General features: G+C 34.9%; 1 protein-coding gene across 3 annotated transcripts in view; it reads right to left on the bottom strand.

The window, feature by feature from the left end:
• LOC126887302 (chondroitin sulfate N-acetylgalactosaminyltransferase 2) overlaps nucleotides 1-21,018 on the bottom strand; it is a 1,014,890-nt gene that overhangs the window by 472,703 nt on the left and 521,169 nt on the right. For all 3 annotated transcript variants that reach the window (XM_050654726.1, XM_050654727.1, XM_050654725.1), the window contains one exon: nucleotides 4,408-4,637. In XM_050654726.1, coding sequence (XP_050510683.1) covers nucleotides 4,408-4,637 — 230 coding nt within the window. The remainder of the gene's footprint in view (nucleotides 1-4,407; nucleotides 4,638-21,018) is intronic.

Raw genomic sequence — 21,018 nt, 5'->3', positions numbered from 1 at the left:
ATCAACGAAACTGAAGCGAAGCAAACCAAACCTAATGGCACTCTTCATCTGAAAGCAGAGGACGACTGACCAATAGATGGAGAAGCACGATGGAAGGTGACTATAAAAGTTTGGAGAAAACCTGAGTGGAGAGAGCAGCCATTACAGAAATAAATAAAAATGGAGAAGTTTCGTGGATGCCTTATGCTCCTTCATGGAGTAACAGGATTGGATCTATAAAAATAACAAAATACCCCACCTTTGCCTTTCAGTTGCCAGGTGACGCTAGTCACCTACTCCATAAACGTCAGTTGCAATACGGGGATAAGCATTCGTAGTTTGGTCACTTCGGACAGAGAGCAGAAAACTTATGCCTCTCTGATGATGACTCCAAATAGAGTCGAAAATCGTCGATTTAGAGTGCTGGTTTGCGCTCTCTGTTCTAAGTCAAAAATAAGACGGTTTTGCCTTCGCATTGCAACTGAATAAAAATGGAATTTTTTATTTTATTTTTATATTGGTCTTTACTCCTTTGAGTAACTAGGTCCACTTTCCGTTGGAATTTACTATCTAAAGAGACGGGGTCGTGAATTGTAAGTTTTTGAATTCCCTCTTGTCTTCTTCGCTTCAGCATCCATCTGGCTTGCAATTTTTAGAAGCCATGGAGGTGTTACCAGGGAAATTGACCAAGAGGTTTTCAATTAAAAATCTTGTAGTAATATTTTTAATATTTTTCAATATAATTAATGTTTCTATTAGGTTGAAAACTTTGCCTTTTAGTATAAAACAATTTACGGAATAGACACGGGGTGCCATGAAATTGGTATCCAGAATTCTCTATCGAAATACCTCAAAAACGTAGTGACTATATCCGAAAGAATCATATTTATAACGAAGGAATGCATATCCATAAATGTAAATATGGTTCAAAGATACAGCACAGACAGTCACAGAAGCTGAACAGTTCCACGAGGGTCATTCGTAAAAAAAGGTTCCCTATACCCCTGAGAAAGAGTGTGATGTACTGAGAGAAATCTAGCAACACTACTTTACACATAAACTCTCCCTCTCAATCACTTCATCACTTTCGCCTTGCTGTACTGTACAGCTCAGTGTCGGCCTACCAGCCTTCGAAGATGGAAGTAACGGTCGCTGCTATCGCCAATGTGAACTTCATGCTCTGATACGTTTTTTAAATGGATTTCACCTATTAACATTCATCGTCAATTAATTGAAGTTTATGGGTAAAAGCGCATATCTGTTCAACATGTTCGCAAATGGTCTAGAGAATTCAGTCTCCTGGCGCTTTGTTGTTTTTCATCTTTTTCATTGCGTCCTGGATTTCGCTTAGTGTGATCTCTGGCATGAGCTCTGAACCCTGGTTGATAACTTTGCGTGATGCAGCGGCTTCTAAATTCTTTTGGTCTTCTCTTTGGCTTGTATATAGTTCTTGATAGAAGTCTTCAACTATGTGTAGTAGTTCTTCTCTATTTGATGTGGGGACTCCTTCTTTGTTCTTTAGTTTGTGTATTTCGCATTTTCCATTGTTTAGCCGTCTTCTCAGGACTTTCAGACTTTTATTCTCTTCTATAGTTCGCTGGACTTTTTCATTCTTAAATTTCCTTAAATCTTTCCTTATAGCTTCTGATACTTCTTTGTTTATTTTTCGCAGTTCTTCTTCGTCAGTGCTTTCGTTTCCTTTGATTTTTCTTCTAGTTTCCATTAGTTGCTTTGTTTCAATGGTTATTTTTTCGTTTTGGCATCTTTTAGGGTAGCATTTTACTTGAGCCTCTCGAATAGCTTATACGATATTTTCGTTTAGGGCACCTACATTATTCATGCATTCATTTTGTTGTAGGATTTTATTGATATTGCCTTGGTATTCATTTAAATTCGTTGGGTCAATCCATATTGGGTTGGCTTTCTTTATAATCATAAATGATAAAATCAGGAGGGAAAAGACTACAGAAAGAGATATATGACCTGATAAAAAGAATATGGGAAGTGGAAAAAATGCCAGAAGAGTGGACCATAGCAAGATGCCCTATACATAAAAAAGGTGATAGAATGCTATGCGAAAACTACAGAGGCATCGCACTATTAGAAATAGTTTACAAAATCTTGGCACAAAGTATAAGAAAAAGACTAAGTCATTATTCGGAAAAAATACTGGGGGAATACCAGGCAGGTTTTAGAAACAACAGATCAACGACTGACCAAATATTTGCCTTAAAAGAAATACAGACTACCTGTTGGGAACATAAAACAGTACTATATGCTTTGTTCATAGACTTTAAGCAGGCTTACGACACAGTAAATAGACAGCAGATGTACGAACTGATGAAAGAACTGGGGATACCAAGTAAAATTGTTAGGATGATAAAGATGACGATGGAAAACACAACAAACTAAATAGCTTGGAAAGGGTATACATCCAAAAAGTTTGAAACCAAGGAAGGATTACGACAAGGAGACCCAATATCAACAATGGCATTCAATCTAACATTGGAAGGAATAATCAGGAAAAGCAGAATAAACATGCAAGAAAGGATATTTATAAACGGCCACCAATGCATAGCATTTGCAGATGATCTGACGCTATTAGCAACAAGCAAAAAAGAACTACAAAAGTTAATGAAAAACATAATAACGGAAGCCAAAAAATTCGGACTTAAAATAAATGAAGAAAAGACAAAGTATATGATAATGGGAGAGATCCAAAAAGAAAAAGAGAATAACATCGTAGTACAAATAGATGGAGAAAAAACATACTCGCTCAAAAGAGCCAAAGAAATTATTTACCTGGGAGCCAAAATAGATGAAAATGGTCATGAAGAAGGGGAGATAAAGGCAAGAATAGCTAAAGGAAATAAAAAATATGGAGCATTACGCACATTGCTGAAATCCAAATACGTATCAAGAAAAACAAAAAAACATACGCAAGTGAAACATGGGTGCTCAAAAAGTCAGAAACAGACCTATTAGAAAGATGGGAGAGAAAAATGCAAAGAGCAATATATGGAGGTGTGAAAATAGAAGGTCAGTGGAGAAGAAGAACCAATAAAGAATTGGAGGAACTATATCAAGAGCCAACGATTACGACGACGATCAAAGCACAGAGAATACGATACTTGGGGCACATAGAGAGAATGGGAAGTAACCGAATGACAAAAATAGTACTCTCACGAAGACCAATACAAAAGAGGAGGAAAGGCAGGCCAAGGAAAAGATGGAAGGACAGTGTATATGAAGACTTGAAGAAAAGTAACATTGAGAGATGGAAAGAACTAGCATTGGACAGAAGGAGATGGAGAGAGGTGGTGAAGGAGTGTATAAAAAGACTGAAGTGTATTTAAATAAAATTTACAAGTTTTATAAGTTATGTAAGTTATACTAAGTTATTTATTATATTATTTATGTAATCAGAAATGTAAACGCTAAATAAATAAATTGTGCTTAATAAATTGCGCTTAATAAATATTTCTTTATAATCATTTTGGATCTTTCTGTTATTAAGTCTAATTATAGTTTGGCTCTTACCATTCTATGAGCGCTGCCTGTGGTAAAGCTATTAAGGGCTGTGACATCGTTGAATATATAATTTTTGTCACTGATTATGTGTCTATCTCGTTTCTAATCTTACCATCTAAGCTTTTTCACGTCCATCTTCTGTGATCTTTTTTAGAGAAGAAACTTTTCATCTGGTATAGATTTTGTTGTAATAGAAATTCTAGTAGTGTTTGGCCACGCTCGTTTCTGCCTTTGGATCCAAATTTACCTAGTGCTGTTTCCTATTCATCCTGATTTAGACCGATCTTTGCGTTAAAGTCGCCGCATATAATCGTGTAATGTGTTGGTGTTTCCTTCAGTGCCGTTGAGATGTCATCGTAGAAGTCTTCAGTCTCCTCATCTGGATGGTCCGTTGTTGGTGCGTATACCTGAATAATCTTTATTTTATACCTTCGGTTTAGCTTTACGATTAAATAGGCTACTCTTTTGGATATACTTCTTGTAATCACTATGTCATCTGCAAGTCTTTTTTGTATAAAGAATCCGACTCCCCCGATTGATTCGGTTTCACTACCTATACTATAAAATATATGCCCTGATTTTAGTGTTGTCAGGTTCTATAATATACTATGATTATTTTAAAAATCGACTTTTTGCTTATGTGCTAAAAATCAAAAAGTTAATAAGGGGGGGGGGTAACACTTATTCCAGCGCACTGTATATATTAGCTTTGTAGTACCTACATTATATTAAATAACCCTTTTTTATTGAGAAAACGGTAAACACATGTTGTACTGATATTAACGAACGCCATTGAGTAAAAATAAAATTCCTCTATTATAACCGCTTAGCAGTAACTTCCTCCATCGCAAATCCCTCATAATCCACGAGAAAATTGTAGAAAAATTAATAACTCACCATCGAGAAAAGCGGCCTGAGCGTCGGGCTGGACGTCGGCGGGGTCCTGAGGATCCAGAGCGGAGTTGGGAGAGTTGGCTGCGTTGGGAGTAGCGTCGAGGCCATGAAATCCGCACCGGCTTAGGAACAACAAACTGAGGAGGCTCAAAGAGCACACTAATAACAAAAGACGAGTGAAAAGTCGTGTACCCAACAGCCGGATCATGGCGGCTGAGAAGGTACGCCGTTTTCTGAAAAAGAAGAAAAGCAATGTTAATAGGATTTGATGCTTAACGGGTAAGGTATCTTTCTACAAGTAAACGGAGACAGATTTTAAATAAAAAATAGCGCGATCTAGGTTTTATGGTATGTTTTGTCATACGGTCCAACAAAATAAAAATAATATTTTGTTTCTGAGGATCAATAATTTTAAGAATGTGTATCATTTTTCTTTCACATTAAGTTTTTTTAAATCGTTTGTATGGTTTTAATAAAAGGTAATCCAGAAAATGTTTTTACAGATCATTAGAAAAATTAGTTATAATTATATACAATAATAAAAACACTGCCAGTGCCAGTACCTTATAGTACGGGATCCGAATATAGGTCGAACTGTACCCATCTGTTTGCCGGATGAAACATTGTTTTTATTAAATTTCATACACATAAAAATATTTATAACATGGGTTGCCTATCAAAATCGTGTCATAGCTATCCTTAAGGGGGGGCCGTAGGGGTTGAAATCAATATTTCAAGCACATTTTTTTTAAAGTTTGGTAGAATTATTTTATTTTTAAATTAAATAAGCATATTCAGTACAATTCATAGACTACTCAAAAAAAAACTCAAGAAAAAACATTGAAAAATAAGGCAAGGGTTGCAAATTTTTAAAGACACCTCAGAAAACAATTAATTTTGCGGTGGACATCAGAACTCATCATAGGATCATGGCAAACAAAACATTCGAAAAGATGTTATTAGCTTATGAGTTTTTCGAGGTAACGCTTCGAGTTTTTTTAGTTTTATTGAATGGTGACTTTTTGATATCACTCAGAAGTCAAAACAACAAACTTTTTTGCAAAAAAGGGTGAAAATCAACATATTTATTATTGTTAAGCAAAAAATAAGCATAAAACAAAAAATATCTCGACAGCGTTACCTCAAGGAATGAAAATATAGTATACAAAATTCCAGGTGGATTGGTCAAGTCGATTTGAGTTGCAATGTCTACAGCCTCTGAAAAAAGCAGTTTTGAGAAAAACGGGTTTAAAATATTGTCAACTTTTATTTTCAATTTTTTTTGTCTGTCAAATCGTAAAGTGATGCACGCCGGAATATGTTCTTGAATTGCGGAGTAATTTACAAAACGAAAATGAGAACAGCTGTTGACCGTTTCTCACTACGCTCAAGGGCGCTGGCGCGAACTTGCTGCAAAGCGAGTCGAAGGCAGGGAGATATGGTTGAATATCCCCACCTTAGACTCGCTTTGCAGCAGGTTCACGCCAGCACGCTTGAACGTAGTGAACAACGGTCAACAGCTGTTCTCATTTTCTTTTGTAAATTACTCCGCGATTCAAAAAATATTCCGGTGTGCATAATTTTAAACCTACCTACCTAGTATGTAATGCTTTGATTTACATAATTTGATTACCAACAAAATTTTTACCAATATTCATCTAATATTGTTTTCTTACTCTATGTTTTGTTGTATTTTAATATTTCAATTCCACAAAAATCAAACTAATTTGGTTAAATTCAGAACTATAAAAAGTTTAAAACGTTCAGTTGCTTAAATCTAAAGATGCTTGAATTTCAAAACTAACCGCGCCAATGTACGCGGGTTCAATCCCCAATACAAAATTTTATTTTTTATTTTTTTTATACATTTTATAATTGTAAGTATAATATTATATAAATTTTTTTCAGAAAATACGTATTTAGTTAAAATTTGGCCAACAATTATTGTTCAGAAATCATTTTTGTGGCATTTTCAATGTGTTTGTGTGTGTTATTCTTTTATTTTTTTTATTTTTGGTATTGTTTTAATAAACACTTTTGAACAGTAGTGAGTAATAAAATTAGTTTAACATTTAAATAAAATATAAATAAACTGTTTAAAGTATATTAGTTTTGTTGAAATCATAATAATAGAAGTATAACTTCTTACGTATGTACAAAGTACACACATTCTTTTTTTTGTCCAGCATATCAACATGCTCATTATAGTCGAAACCGATACGTGCATTAATCCATACAAAAAATTTTTTTTATTAACTTTTTGTAGTTTTAAAATCCGTTTCTGATTGCATATGATATGGAGGAGTAACTTGGGTACTTACTTACAACCAAGGAATTTAAAACAGAGAGGGAGTCAGACATGATTATTGGAAAATCAATTGTAGACTGTGTTACTAATGCCAAAGCCTCGTAGATTGTAATATCGTCAGCACTAAATATAGAAAATAGTATAATTGTAGAAACAATTAAAAACAGTTTTTAGAGAGTAGAAAAATATTATTTTTATAAGAAGTTTGAAAAGTGTTTAAATAAGTTTAATAAAGTTTTAAATAATAATAATCCGTTTAAATATTTTTCTGATCATACCGAAAATAGAAACGTTAATTCAATTTTCATCCAGTACTCGGTGCTTCCAATTTATGTTCCCTATCTTGAAAATGATATAGAATTGTTCGGTAAATTTTATCTGCTCTATATCCTAAAATGGACGTTGTGCCACTCTGAGAGACAATATTCCAATTTCAGTGCAAACCATCGTTCGATATCTCAGGGATAGCCAGTTTTGTCTAAAGTTGAAATTGAAATTTCAGCTCCCAAGGAAGTATCAGCGAATACGAAGCATTGTTAGATAACCACTTTTGCGCTGAATTTGAATATCAGACGATACCTTGGGTTTCGATTACGTAGATATAATTGAAATTACTTGTATACATACCCATATAATAACAAGTTAATAAAATAAATATACATAGATAGGTTCAAAATTATGGAATAAATTCGTTTTTTGGAGAAAAAGCCACTTTGGAGAAAAATTCCTAGACTGGTCGATTAATATTTTCAAATTATAATTTTTTGGCATATATATCATACCACGACATATCATATTTAAAAAAATTTCAGTTTGCTATTAATAAACTTTTTTTCGGTACGCGAGATCCAGACCTATGAGTTTGGCAGGTACAAATAAAAGACGATATTAACTAATTATATTTATTATACATTAAAAATGCAATGAAATGACATTTTAAGATTAAAAAGAACAAATCCTTCAATATGATTGTAGACTTCATGTAGTTGAAAAAAATCACTAGTTGGAGTTGGAGTTGGTTGTTGAATTTAGATAATATTTAAGCTACGTATCCACATGCTTCGGAAAATTTCGCTAAAATAGGGGTAGGGGGAGATAATTATATATCAGGGGCCAAAAACCTAAATTAAGAAATCTTAGCAGTAGCACAATAATTTTAAACATACCAAAGTTACAAATAATTACAATTTTAAGAAAATATTTAGCGAATGGCAAGGTTTAAATGACCTTGATAACTGGTCCTTGATAACTGGTCCCCACAAGACATCCAACTCTAATTTATGGCTCCTCGTGCCACATCCCGGGCAACTGCATTGGCCTGCAGGCTAAACTAAGTGAGGGTAACCAGATATGGTGAAATCTACCGAATGATTGCCGGTATAAGCAATCCCACCACTTACTGGCCAGCGGCTTCGGGTGGATGAGCTAGTAGGTGGAAGGGCACTCTTTTGTCCTGAGATCGAGAAATCGGTCTCAAAGTGGATGAACCAAGGATGGTTAACGGTGGAAGGATGCAGAAAGCAACGGGGAACCACTGCATTAAAGACTCATAGAGTACCCCTAGTTAAGTCATTACGGTGTACACCAAAATAGTGAAAACTCTACTGATCATGGGAATCGGATACCAAGATCCGACAGAGAGAGAAAAGCACAAGACTGCAAGGCTCAGTCGGTCGTAAACCTGCAAAATCCTTGTACAATAATGCAGAAACCAACAACTTTAAGAGTTGCAAAGTGGAATGTGAGAAGTTTGTTCTCTGCAGGAAAACTGGATAATGTTGAACAAGAAATGAATAGACTAAACATCGATGTTTTAGGAATCAGTGATATACAATGGCCAGGATCTGGGAAATGTTCAACACGAAATGATGGCGTATTTTATTACTCCGGAATCGACAACAACACCCATCGGTACGGAGTTGGAATCATCATTTCAAAGAAATGGAAAAATTCTCTGATTACCTGTACTCCTTACTCAGAACGCTTAATATTAATACAAATTAAAGAAAGACATAACTTAATAAATCTTATTCAAGTCTATGCACAAACAGCAGATAAATATGACGATGAAATAGAACAATTCTACAACGACTTGGAAGAAATGCTGAAAGCAATAAGAAAGCAACACATTAACATAATAATGGGCGATCTTAATGCCAATGTCGGTCAAGGTAAGGTAGGAGAACATGTAGGAAACTATGGACTTGCAAACAGAAACGACAGAGGAGATCGATTGATTCAATTTTGCCAGAGCGAAGACTTCGTAATAACAAACACCCTTTTCAAATTATCCCCTCGGTGATTGTATACATGGACATATCCACAACATACCAAAGAAAAAATAGTGAGAAATCAAATAGACTACATTCTGATAGCAAGGAGGTATCGTAATGCTGTTAAATGTACTAAGACGTACCCAGGAGCTGATATAGGCTCAGATCATAACCCGGTAGTTACTGTGATAGAGGCGAGACCAAAAAAGATTAGGAGACCACACAGAAAGGAACTAGATTTAGATAAACTTAGAAACAAAAATATACGACAAGAAACAGGAGAAGAAATAAAAGAAAACCTCAGTTCAGTGCAACAACAAATTAACGATAGAGATAACGTTAACCAAAAATTAAAGTACATAAATATAGTTATACAAACAGCAGGAAAGAAACATCTGACAAAAACGACAACAAAGAACAAGGGGTGGATGACACAAGACATACTTGACTTGATGGAACAAAGAAGAAAGATGAAGAATTACCTAGACAAACACAAAGAAATAAACAAACACATAAAAAAATAAAAGAAGCCAAAGAGGCGTGGATTAAAGAACAGTGTGAAGAAATGGAAACCTATGAGAAAAAGTACGATGCGTCCAATATGCACAAAAAATAAAAGAGATAACAGGAAGTATAAAGGAATGCGAAATAGGTAAACTTAAAGACAAAAATTTAAATCTTATTGTAGATCTAGAGAATAAAATAAAAAGATGGACAGAATACCTGAATGAATTATTTGAAGACGATAGAAACAACTTAACTCATATAATCAATGCAACTGGGCCAGACATATTGAAATAAGAAATAGAATACGCAATAAGAAACGCTAAAAATGGAAAAGCAAACGGACCTGATGAAATCCCTACAGAACTGCTGAAGCTTTTGAATGATAAATCCGTAACCATAATACTGCATATATTCAATACAATATACAGTACTGGTATAATACCGCAAGAATGGTTGCTGTCTACGTTTGTCACCATACCGAAGAAAACTAAGGCAATGCAATGTTCAGATCATCGAACAATCTCCTTGATGAGTCACCTGCTTAAAATATTTCTTAGCGTCATCCACAACCGAATCTATCAAAAACTAGACATCGATATTAACGATACACAGATAGAATTCAGAAAAGGATTAGGTACAAGGGATGCTATCTTTGCCTTGAACGTTCTAACACAGAGATGCCTAGATGTTATCCAAGAGGTACACGCCTGATTTATAGACTTTGAAAAGGCCTTTGACAAAGTACGTCACAGTAAACTCAAAGAAATCCTGGAGAGTAAGAACATTGACGCCAGAGACATACAAATAATATTAAATCTGTACTGGAATCAGCGAGCTAATATAAAAATAGAAGACCAAACATTGGACGAAATAGAAATACGTAGAGGGGTACGACAGGATTGTATATTTTCACCGCTCTTGTTTAATATCTACAGCGAACAAATATGCCAAGAAGCTCTCTCATATGCAAACGAAGGGATAATAGTCAATGGAGAAGTTATCAATAACATTCGATATGCTGACGATACTGTGATAATGTCAAGAACAGCGGAAGGTCTACAACATCTAGTTCAAAGTATGAATGAGATATATAAAAACTACGGCATAAGGATGAACGCCAAAAAATCCAAATATATGACCTTCATTATGAATCCAATAAATGACACTAGTATCACAATAAACGGTACCCAACTTGAAAAAGTAAACGAAACAAATACTTGGGAACCCTTATCAATGAAACAGGTGACCGAAATCACGAGATAAAAAGACGTATTGAAATTGCCAGATCTACTTTTATAAAAATGAAAAAATTATTTTGTAATCATGATATTAGTATTCATCTACGAACTAGAATGTTAAAATGCTATGTATTCAGTACTTTGCTCTACGGTGTTGAGTCATGGACTCTTAAACAGAGGAATATTAAAAATCTTGAAAGCTTTGAGATGTGGTGCTACCGCCGTATACTAAGAATAAGTTGGGTGGATAAAATTACAAATGAAGAAGTAATACGCAGAATAAATAACGAGCCAGAAGTTCTACTGAATATAAAAAAGAGAAAACTAGAATACTTAGGCCACCTGATGAAAGGACAAAAGTACACATTCCTACAAAATATAATGCAAGGAAAAATCCAAGGACGAAGAAATCCACGCCGTAGAAGAATGTCCTGGATGAGAAATTTGAGAGAGTGGTTTGGCTGTACCACTAACGAATTGTTCAAAACAGCAGTAAATAAAATTAGAATCGCCCTAATGATATCCAATCTCCGATAGGAGAGGCACTCAAAGAAGAAGAAGAAGAAGAAGGTTTAAATGAATATAAATATTATTAAAATAATTTTCATTGTAAGGCAACTGATGGAAAAAACACGAATAAAGAGACCAACGCTCATATGGTATTCATTGATCTTGAGAAAGCATATGAAAGAGTTCCTCGAGAGATTCTCTGGTGGGCACTCAATAAGAAAGAAGTCCCTGGCGAATATGTAAAAATTGTGAGAGATATGTAACATTGAGATTGTGTGACAGAAAAATTCCAATGAAGCTGAAGGGAAAATTCTATAAAACAGCCATAAGACCGGCTATGATATACAGAACTGAATATTGGGCAGTAAAAAAGAAAGAACAACGAATGCATGTGGCGGAAATGAGAATGCTTAGATGGATGAGTGGAGTGACAAAAAAGGATAAAATTAAAAGTGAGTATATTAGGGGAAGTCTAGGTGTGGCACCAATTGATGCCAAAATGAGAGAGCATAGGTTGAGATGGTTTCGTCATGTTCAACGTCGAGACGCTAATCACCTAATACGAAGAATTGCTGAAGTGCAGATTCCTGGAAGGAGTAGGAGAGGAAGACCAAAGAAGAGGTGGGGGGAGACGATTAGGCAGTATATGGTAAAGGGGATTAATATTGATATGACCCAAGATAGAATTGTATGGAGAAATGCAATTAGGGAAGCCCACCCCGCATAGGGATAAGGCAAAGAGAATTATGAAGATAGAAGAAAAGTAGTAAAACAAAAGAGAAAGGTGAGAAATGAATGAAATCGAAATAAAGAATTGGATGAATAAAATCAAACATCTACTTAATGCCCTTAGTACATATATAACTGTTATATATTTATGAAACACCCTGTATATAAGCGTATCGCTTTGGATCAACACGATTTCGTCACAATCTTGAACTGAATTTGAAAATTCAATTAACCACGTGTATAACCTCAAATCCTTATCCAAACATAGTCGAGTTATCTCGAAGTATCTTGCCATAATCAGTCCGAGATGTTTATTTATTTAGCACTTGTTCGATCCGAGCCAATTACAAGGCTCGAGGAGCGTTGTTCCGTGGTATTTGCGGCGGTGCTTTAGGTTAGTTAATAAAGCGAGGTAATTGCATTGTCCGAAAGACCTTCTCCTTGTCGACCGCGCCACTTGAGGAGCAAGAGTGGCTCCGGCTCCTCAATCAAGGATTAATTTCCCCAGTTGTCGGAAACGCCGCCATGGTTATTAATCTTCCGGATTAAGATAATCCACTTGAACGGGAGCCGTATGGACATTAATGTTGTAGAAATTGTTAGGGAGCGGATGCGTCACATTAATGACTTTGTTCTAGCACCGTGACAAGCTTGTCTACAGATATTAATTATGGAATACACTTCGGAAACTTGCTCGATCTTATACATAGATATCATTGACAAAGTCAAGAGGAATAATCTTCAGGTGAATACGATTCACAAAAGTCTTAGAATAGTCCGGGAATATTAAATATATCTTTATACAATGAAATTGGAGTTGGGGTATCTATATTTAGGCGAGAGAATGAAGAACTAAAAAGCACCAAACCTACCAGTAAGATTCATGTTCCTCAGTAAAAATGGTCAGTATTTAAAATTCATGCTTGTAGAATAACAATTGCATTTCGTGTAGAAAAAAAAGCATCCCAAGGTGCATACAAAATGAAAAATTTGCAACGCACAAAATATCGACAGAAATGAGTTAAATTTTGTTACTTAGGGGTTTTTGAGGTTTTATGAAAAAGGCAATAGTTTTTGAGCTATCTGGTGCCTATGGTGGACTTCGTCTCCTGAAGTTTTATATTATTTTCATTCAGTCAGTTAAAAGGCTTTACTGGGAGGTTTTACAGGTTGCTTTATACGAAAACGATAACGAAGATGGTCTTCAAACTAACTAAATCTCAGGCTGGACCTTGTCTCCTAGTATTTTATATTATTTTCATTCAAATAACTCGACAGTCACTATTTGGGAGCTTTTCTAAGTCGCTGGACACGAATATAATAACATCGATTGTCCTCAAGCTACCTAGTGCCCAGAGCGGACGTCATCTCCTAGTTATGTTACTTTTATTCGAAATCGGTGGAAAGTCATTACTCGAGGGTTGTCAATATCGCTGAACACGAATATGAAATAGACACAATGGTTTTCGAGCTACCTGGTGCCCAGATGGACCTCGTTTCCTGAAGTTTTCTGTTACTTTCATTCAACACAGTCGAAAGTCATTATTAGGAGGTTTTCGAGGACACTGAACACGAGTATGATAACGACAACGGTAGTCAAACTACCTGGTGCCCAGGGTGGACCCCTTTTCTTAGAGCTGTATAATATTGTCATTCGAAATCAATTGAAAAATCATTACTTGTGGGCATTTGAGAACTTTTTGTTGCCTAACTAAGTTGGCATATACGTATCGGTATACGATGTACCTCACGGATATTTGACCGTGCCACTTGAGGAGCATGAGTGGCTCCGGTTCCTCAATCAAAGAATAATTTCCCCAGTTGTCGGAAACGCCGCCATAGTTATTAATCTTCCTGATTAAAATAATCCACTTGAACGGGAGCCTTATGAGCATTAATGTTGTAAAAATGGTTAGGGAACAGATGCGTTACATTAATGACTTTGTTCTAGCACCGTGACAAGCTTGTCTACAGATATTAATTATGGAATACACTTCGGAAACTTGCTCGACCTTACAGATATCATTGACAAAGTCAAGAGGAATAATCTTTAGGTGAATACGATTCACATAAGTCTTAGAATAGTCCGGGTATATTAAATGCAAGAATAAAAAACCGCTAAACGCCGTAAAAATGAGTGGCGCATACAATATTCTAGCTACAAAAGATCTGATATGAATATTACGTGGCGCGAAAATGTATTTTCATTTTGATGCAAAATAAAATTTTAGCTTTATTTAAAAAGATTTCTCCATGATATTTGCTAAATTTGAAGTAAAACACGTCACGAAAGGGTAATACAGTTTGATACAGTTTGAGCTCTTGGAATGTTTACTTCAAATTTAGCAAATATTATGGAAAAATCTTTTTAAATAAAGCTTGTATTTTATTTTGCAACAAAATGAAAATACATTTTCGGGCCACGTAATATTCATATCAGACCTTTTGTAGCTGGAATTTGGTATGCGCCACTCATTTTTACGTCGTTTAGCGGTTTTTATTCATGTATCAGGAGTTTTTTAAAGTTTTTTATAAATTAAATGTATGAAGCTGAAAGGAATGTTTCTCGATTACACGTTAAGCTTTATAAATGATCGGCTTTGTCGCATTATCTCCCAAATGATCTAGTGTCCATCGAATGTACACTAGATTTTTTTTCTATTCGAAACAGATTGAAAAAAAATATTGGGATGGCCGGTAAATGAACTCGGATTGCCCGTTGTCAGATCAAATTTAGCGTCGTAACCACTACAACTACATAAGCCATTTCGGGAATAATGGTTAATTGGATTATACTTTTGTAGCTTAATAACTTCTAAACTGGTTAACCGATTTTTATCACTAAAAATGAGTTTAAAACGTATTGACAAGTAGTATATGATGAATCTAAGGTCAAGTATGATAACTGAAGGTATTATAGGAATTATTGAGCTTGAAAAACGGTTTTTTCCCTAGGAAATAGATTTGATCATAATTAAGAAGCCTATAACTTAAAAATTCGAATTTTCCCGGATATGAGGTATACACCGTTAGATTCGTATAGCGTCCTTCTACAAATGCTCAGTAATTGGCGCAATTCGTAGGTTGAAATTTGGAGTAATTGTCGAAAAACAAAATTTTCAAAGCTTAGTTTTCCAGTTTTTCGGCTATACTGAGCCATGTATTGTTATATTTCTATTTGATATGAAAATTAAATTTTGATAATTATAAACAAAATTCAATTTAATATAAAATATTTTCAATTTTCTCAACCACGGGCATATAAATTTAAAACAACCTGTATACAACAAATTGTTATATGTAATTTTAAGAAGTGATTAGAATAAGCGTACGAAACTCGGAACAATGTGCTTAGAATAAACAAAGTGAATGACGCGTACCATTATCGTTTCTTCGCGGAAGGTCGATCATTAGCCTATGCTAAATAAAACTCAGTGAAATAGATGATAGTTCATTATCGTTTTTCGCGGAAGGTTTCGATCATTAGCCTATGCTAAATAAGACTCATTTGAAAGAGAGAATAGGTCATTAAAATTTGTAAATAGTAGAAAGTGATTTTAGAATGGGAATTAAATATTTTCTTTTGAAATCCATTAAGCATATTTAGAAAGATTAAAAATTGGTTTTGAGGAATACTGCGAATGAGAGTTGGTGGTGGAAGACTGATTTGTGAATCTGGAAGGGATATTTAGAAAGTAGGTGAATGAATGACAAAGTGGGATCAGAATGTTTTGAGCTGTCGAGAAGTGAAGTCGAGTAGTAGACGGTAGTGTACGGAGAGTGAGAAAGCCGGTGTAGTTCCGTGAGTGTGGAGTATCTATCGTGGAACGAGAAGTAGGCCAGGTCGAGAGTAAAAGAACCTCCTTGAGCCAAGAGTGTCCCGGTAGCTGATAGCAGTTTCGAAAAAGGTAGAACACAGCATCACGACAGAAGCATGAACGAGAGCTATTCGAGCTAGTTTTTCAAAGGAGAACATTACTGGAAGCCAGGACGAGGTTTGATCGCAGCCAAGGATAGCAGGAAACGGGTCTTGTGTGAGGACATTTTCAGTTCACCAGGAAAAGGTCAGTCTCATTTGTTTGGACATGAATGTATGGGTTTTTCGTATTAAATTCCACATAAAAAATTGAATAACATAATCAATAATATCAGAAAAGCTTCATCAAACTTAAATAGAGTTGTTCCTAATAACTCCTAATAGTTAAATGTTAATAAAAACTTTCAATTGAAAACCAAAAGGAAATAAGATTCCCATTTGTAAATGTTATGTTTTAAGAATAATAAGAAATAGCAAATATTAAGCATTGATTGCCTTTTAAATAAAATAAAAATATTTTGATTATAATTGTAACCCATATGTGTATTTTTTTTACTCTTTTCTTTTCTATCCCGATTAGGAACCATTAAGAAATATTTAGAAGCCACGAAAGTAAGTAATTAATTTATAATTCGCCCTGAGATTGAAAACATATTGATATGTGATCTGGTTAATTAATTAGATTAGTATTAATACATTGATTAAATTAAGTGACATATAAGAATATTATCTCATATCAATAATCAAGATCACATCAACTGTCGTCCAACGTGGAAAGCATTGTAAAGTATTTCTAGTGGCAAATTTGAAGGATAGAAAGAGTAAAGCCGGTATTTGAAAATTTATATGCCTGTGGTAAAAAGTGAGATACTTACATTTGATAACATAAAATTTTAGATCTCTTTAGGTACAAATTTTACATAACTGATTTAATATTTTATTTTTACGATATTTACATTTGATATATTTATTGACAATTTATAATATTTGGGTAAAAAAAAGTCGTCTTGGTAACATACTAGTAAAATTTCATATTTGGCGGGGATAATACTTCTTGAAAACAAATGTCTGTGACAAGAAGCCAAAGCAAGGACAACAAAAAACAAAAAGAACATTCAGACCAAGAAGATATTTTAGACACGACAATCATGGCATCAGAACAGCAAGAATTATCAGGAATAGATAAACTATTACAACTGATGCAACTCCAGTCACAAAAACTGGATGACAATCAAAGAGAAACAAAACAAGCAATGGATGAAGCAAAAAGGACAATGGATAAAAATCAGGAAGAAACATCAAAGAAAATGGATAAAGTGGATCAAAAAATGGAGGAAACACAACGAAAAATGGATGAAACACAACAAAAATTGGATCAAAAAATGGATGAAACAAAAAGAATAATGCAAGAAAATCAGAAGGAAACAAAACAAGCCATAGAAGAGAACAACAAGAAAATGGAGGAACGCATAGAAAAGTATGAAATGAAAATTCAAGATAAAATAAAGGAGTTAACGAATGGCCAGAAAAAGGAACTAGAAAATTTGGAAAATAAGTTGGAAAATGCTATTCAAGTAGACAGAGAAGAAGTGGAAAAAAGAATCACAGAAATAGAAAAACAAGTCACCGAAAACCGGACGCAACAAAATGTCGGAGAAAGAAGAGAAATGGTTATACATAGCACAGATGACGTGAAGATAAGGTTTGGCGGGGATGTAAGAAGATTACACCCAGTGCCGTTCATAAATAGCCTGAAAAAGAAAATACAACACATCGGAAATTTCGATACAGCAAAAGAAACTATCAGAAACCATCTCAAATATGAAGCAAGCCTATGGTTCGATAGTAAAGAAGAAGAATTCGGCAATTGGCAACAATTTGAACAAAAATTTTTGAATTATTTCTGGGGAAAGGTCCAACAATTGGAAATTAACAAGGAATTGCAAAATGGGAAATACAATGATAGGATGGGTGTATCAGAAAGGACATATGCTTTGCAAATTTACAATAATGCAAAACATTTACAATATAATTACTCATCGGAACAATTAGTCGAACTGATTGCAAGACATTTCGAGGAAACGCTGGAAGACCATATCACATTGCAAAATTACAAAGACATAGATAGTTTATGCCAATTCCTACAAATAAGAGAATCACGTCTAAGAGAAAGAAAATCAAGAAGGTCGCGAGAAGATTACAGGCCCCGAGAAACACAAGATTACAGAGGTAGAAATCAAAATAGGAGGGACTATACAAGACGAGATTTTAATCCCAGAAGGGAAAACGAAAATAGAGACAACGGAAGAGGAAATTATGAACAAAGAAATAGGCAATGGAATGAGGACAGAAATCGAGAATACCAGAATAGAAACACCACACGCTCAAATCAAGAAAACAGAAATAATGGTAGACAAAATGAACAGGGATATCGAGAAAACCGAAACAGATCCGACAGACCAAGAGAAAATAGAAGAGAAGTAAATAATACCCAGACAGATGAATATGACGGAGAGAGACATTATGACGAAAATATAAACAACGATGAGCAACCGGCGTCTTTTCACGACGGCGCTCACTAAAAACCAAAAATCAAACAGGAATCTTTTGTCACCCCAAGGAGTTTATTAAATTGGCAGGAAACAACGAAAAGAAAAATGGAGTTAATTTAAAATTTGTGGATGGATTTATCAACGAGAAACCAATTAAAATTATGATAGACACTGGATCTGAAATAACATTGGTCAACAGAAAACTAATAGAAGAAGTTAACTTAACAAATTTAATTTATAAAATACCTAGGGTAAATTTAGTGGGCGCAAACAAACGGACATTGGCAACTATAAATGAAGGCATACGAGTAATGGTACGACTGGGCAAGAATATGTATGCACTACAATGTGTAATAATGCCAAAGATGTCACATGACATGATAGTAGGAGTGGACGAATTGGCAGAAAAACATGTAGTGATAGATTTTAAAAATAGTACGATGAAACTAACAGAAGAAAAAGAAAAAGAACAGGACAAGGAACATGAGAAACAAAATACGGACGAATCAGGTAAAGAACAAACAGTGGAAATGAATTTGGCAGCGAAGCAAGGACAAAGAAGAAAAAGGAGAAAAGGTCAGAAAAAGATAAAAGAAAATGAAACCTGTGGCTCCTCAAAAGAAGAGTTGAGCCCAGAAGAAGAAAATTTGAGAGTATCAGAAACAAAGGAAACCTGGGATTCCTCAAAAGAAGAGACGGGCTCAGGAGAAGAAGAAATAAAGCTAAAAAATGAAAGTGAAAAGAATATGATTGAAACAGTGGTATTTGAAGAGGAGGTATATGCAAACGAGGATGCAGAATGCACGGTAAACATGTGTGAAGAATCTGAGAAAAAAGACAGAAAATTGATATGCGGAGAAGGGAAAGAAAAAGAATTGCGGTTGATGTTAAGAAACTACGAAAATTTGATCAATGAGGAAAACAGAGTGGCTAAAAAGTACGAACATTCATTTGAGGTGAAAAACTTGGGAAATTTTCGATCAAAGACTTACCCGATTCCATACAAGTATCGACAAGAGGTGAAAGAAGAAATAAATAAAATGTTGGAAGATCAAATCATCGAAAGATGTGATTCACCGTATGTTAACCCGATTGTGATAGTAAAGAAAAGCAGTGGAGAATTGAGATTATGTTTAGATGCCAGGAATATCAACCAGCACACTGTATCACAATATGAATCACCTCTAAACATCGAGGCCATTTTTGGAAGAATCACCGGGTCACACATATTTTCGAAAATTGACTTAAAACACAGTTTTTGGTTGATACCGTTAGCTGAAAAGTGTAGAAACTACACCGCTTTTTCTATTGATGGTATTGTCTACCGGTTTAAGGTAGTGCCGTTTGGATTGCAGAGTGCTTGTGCTGCACTCGTCCGAGCTCTACATACCATTTTGAATCGCCACGAAGATTTCATAGTTCATTATATCGATGATTTATTAATTTTTTCACAAGATACTCAGAGTCCTCTGAAACACATAGAAATAATTCTGGAAGAATTGGACACAGCGGGATTGAAATTAAACATTGAAAAATGTCAATTTTTTCAAAAAGAAGTCATTTATTTGGGTTTTCAATTGGACACCAAAACAGTAAGATTATCCGAAGACAGAGTCAAGCTCATAGATGAATACCCAAGACCAACGAATTTGAAAACATTGAGAGGTTTTCTTGGCACGATTAATTATTTTAAAAAACTGATTCCCGATTTGAGCCAAAAGGAAATCCCTCTGATAAAGTTGCTTAAAAAAGGAATAAAATGGAATTGGAAAGAAGAACAGGAGGAAGCTTTCGAAACATTAAAACGAGAATTCGCAAAAGGAACGAAAATATACCACCCCATTTACAATTTACCTTTTATACTCCGAACTGATGCGTCCATACAAAAATTTGCAGGAGTTCTGTCTCAGATACAAAACGACCAAGAAGTGCCGATATGTTTTATATCGCGAGTGACTAAAACACATGAGAGAAAATATAGTGTTACAGAATTGGAGTTTGCCAGTGTACTATATTGCGTAAACAAATTGAGGTTTTACTTATTGGGAGCAAAATTCACAATCGAAACAGACCATGCAGCTTTAGTACATATCATGAAGAATAGATTAGTAAATAATAGAATACATAGAGGCATTCTATTATTACAGGAGTATGATTTTGAGTTCCGATATATAAAAGGAAAAGACAACATAATAGCCGACGCTCTAACACGGGATGAGGACACGGGAAAAAAGGAAACAATTACTCTACAGGTGGGACTAAATAGATTAATACAAGAAGAAGGGATATATTCGTTAAATGAGATAAGGACAAACCAAGAAGACCTAGAGGAAAGAGAGAAAAGAAGAGCGGAAGTAGAAAATGACATATATTTTAAGAGAATAGACGGAAAGGAACTATATTTAGTGACACAGACATTGGCCGAAAAGATAATAAAGAAATTACATGAGGACAATGGGCATATCGGTAGCAGAAAAGTTTGGCTCGTTTTTAGGGAAATTACATCAGCCGACAGGATTACCGCATTGCAAAGGAAATTACCCAGAAGTGCGATGTATGTCAAAAATATAAGAGTCGGAATTTCAAAAACGAAAATGTTGCCAAAAATATTGAAGCCCGAAACAAACTAGACATTGTAGCAATAGATATGTTAAGCGATCTAATTATGACCACTAAAAGG

The sequence above is a fragment of the Diabrotica virgifera genome, chromosome 6 (genome assembly GCF_917563875.1).
Source record: "Diabrotica virgifera virgifera chromosome 6, PGI_DIABVI_V3a".
In the NCBI taxonomy this organism is placed as follows: domain Eukaryota; kingdom Metazoa; phylum Arthropoda; class Insecta; order Coleoptera; family Chrysomelidae; genus Diabrotica; species Diabrotica virgifera.
Note: the sequence above shows the minus strand (reverse complement) of the source record. Positions and strands in the feature narration are given on the sequence as shown.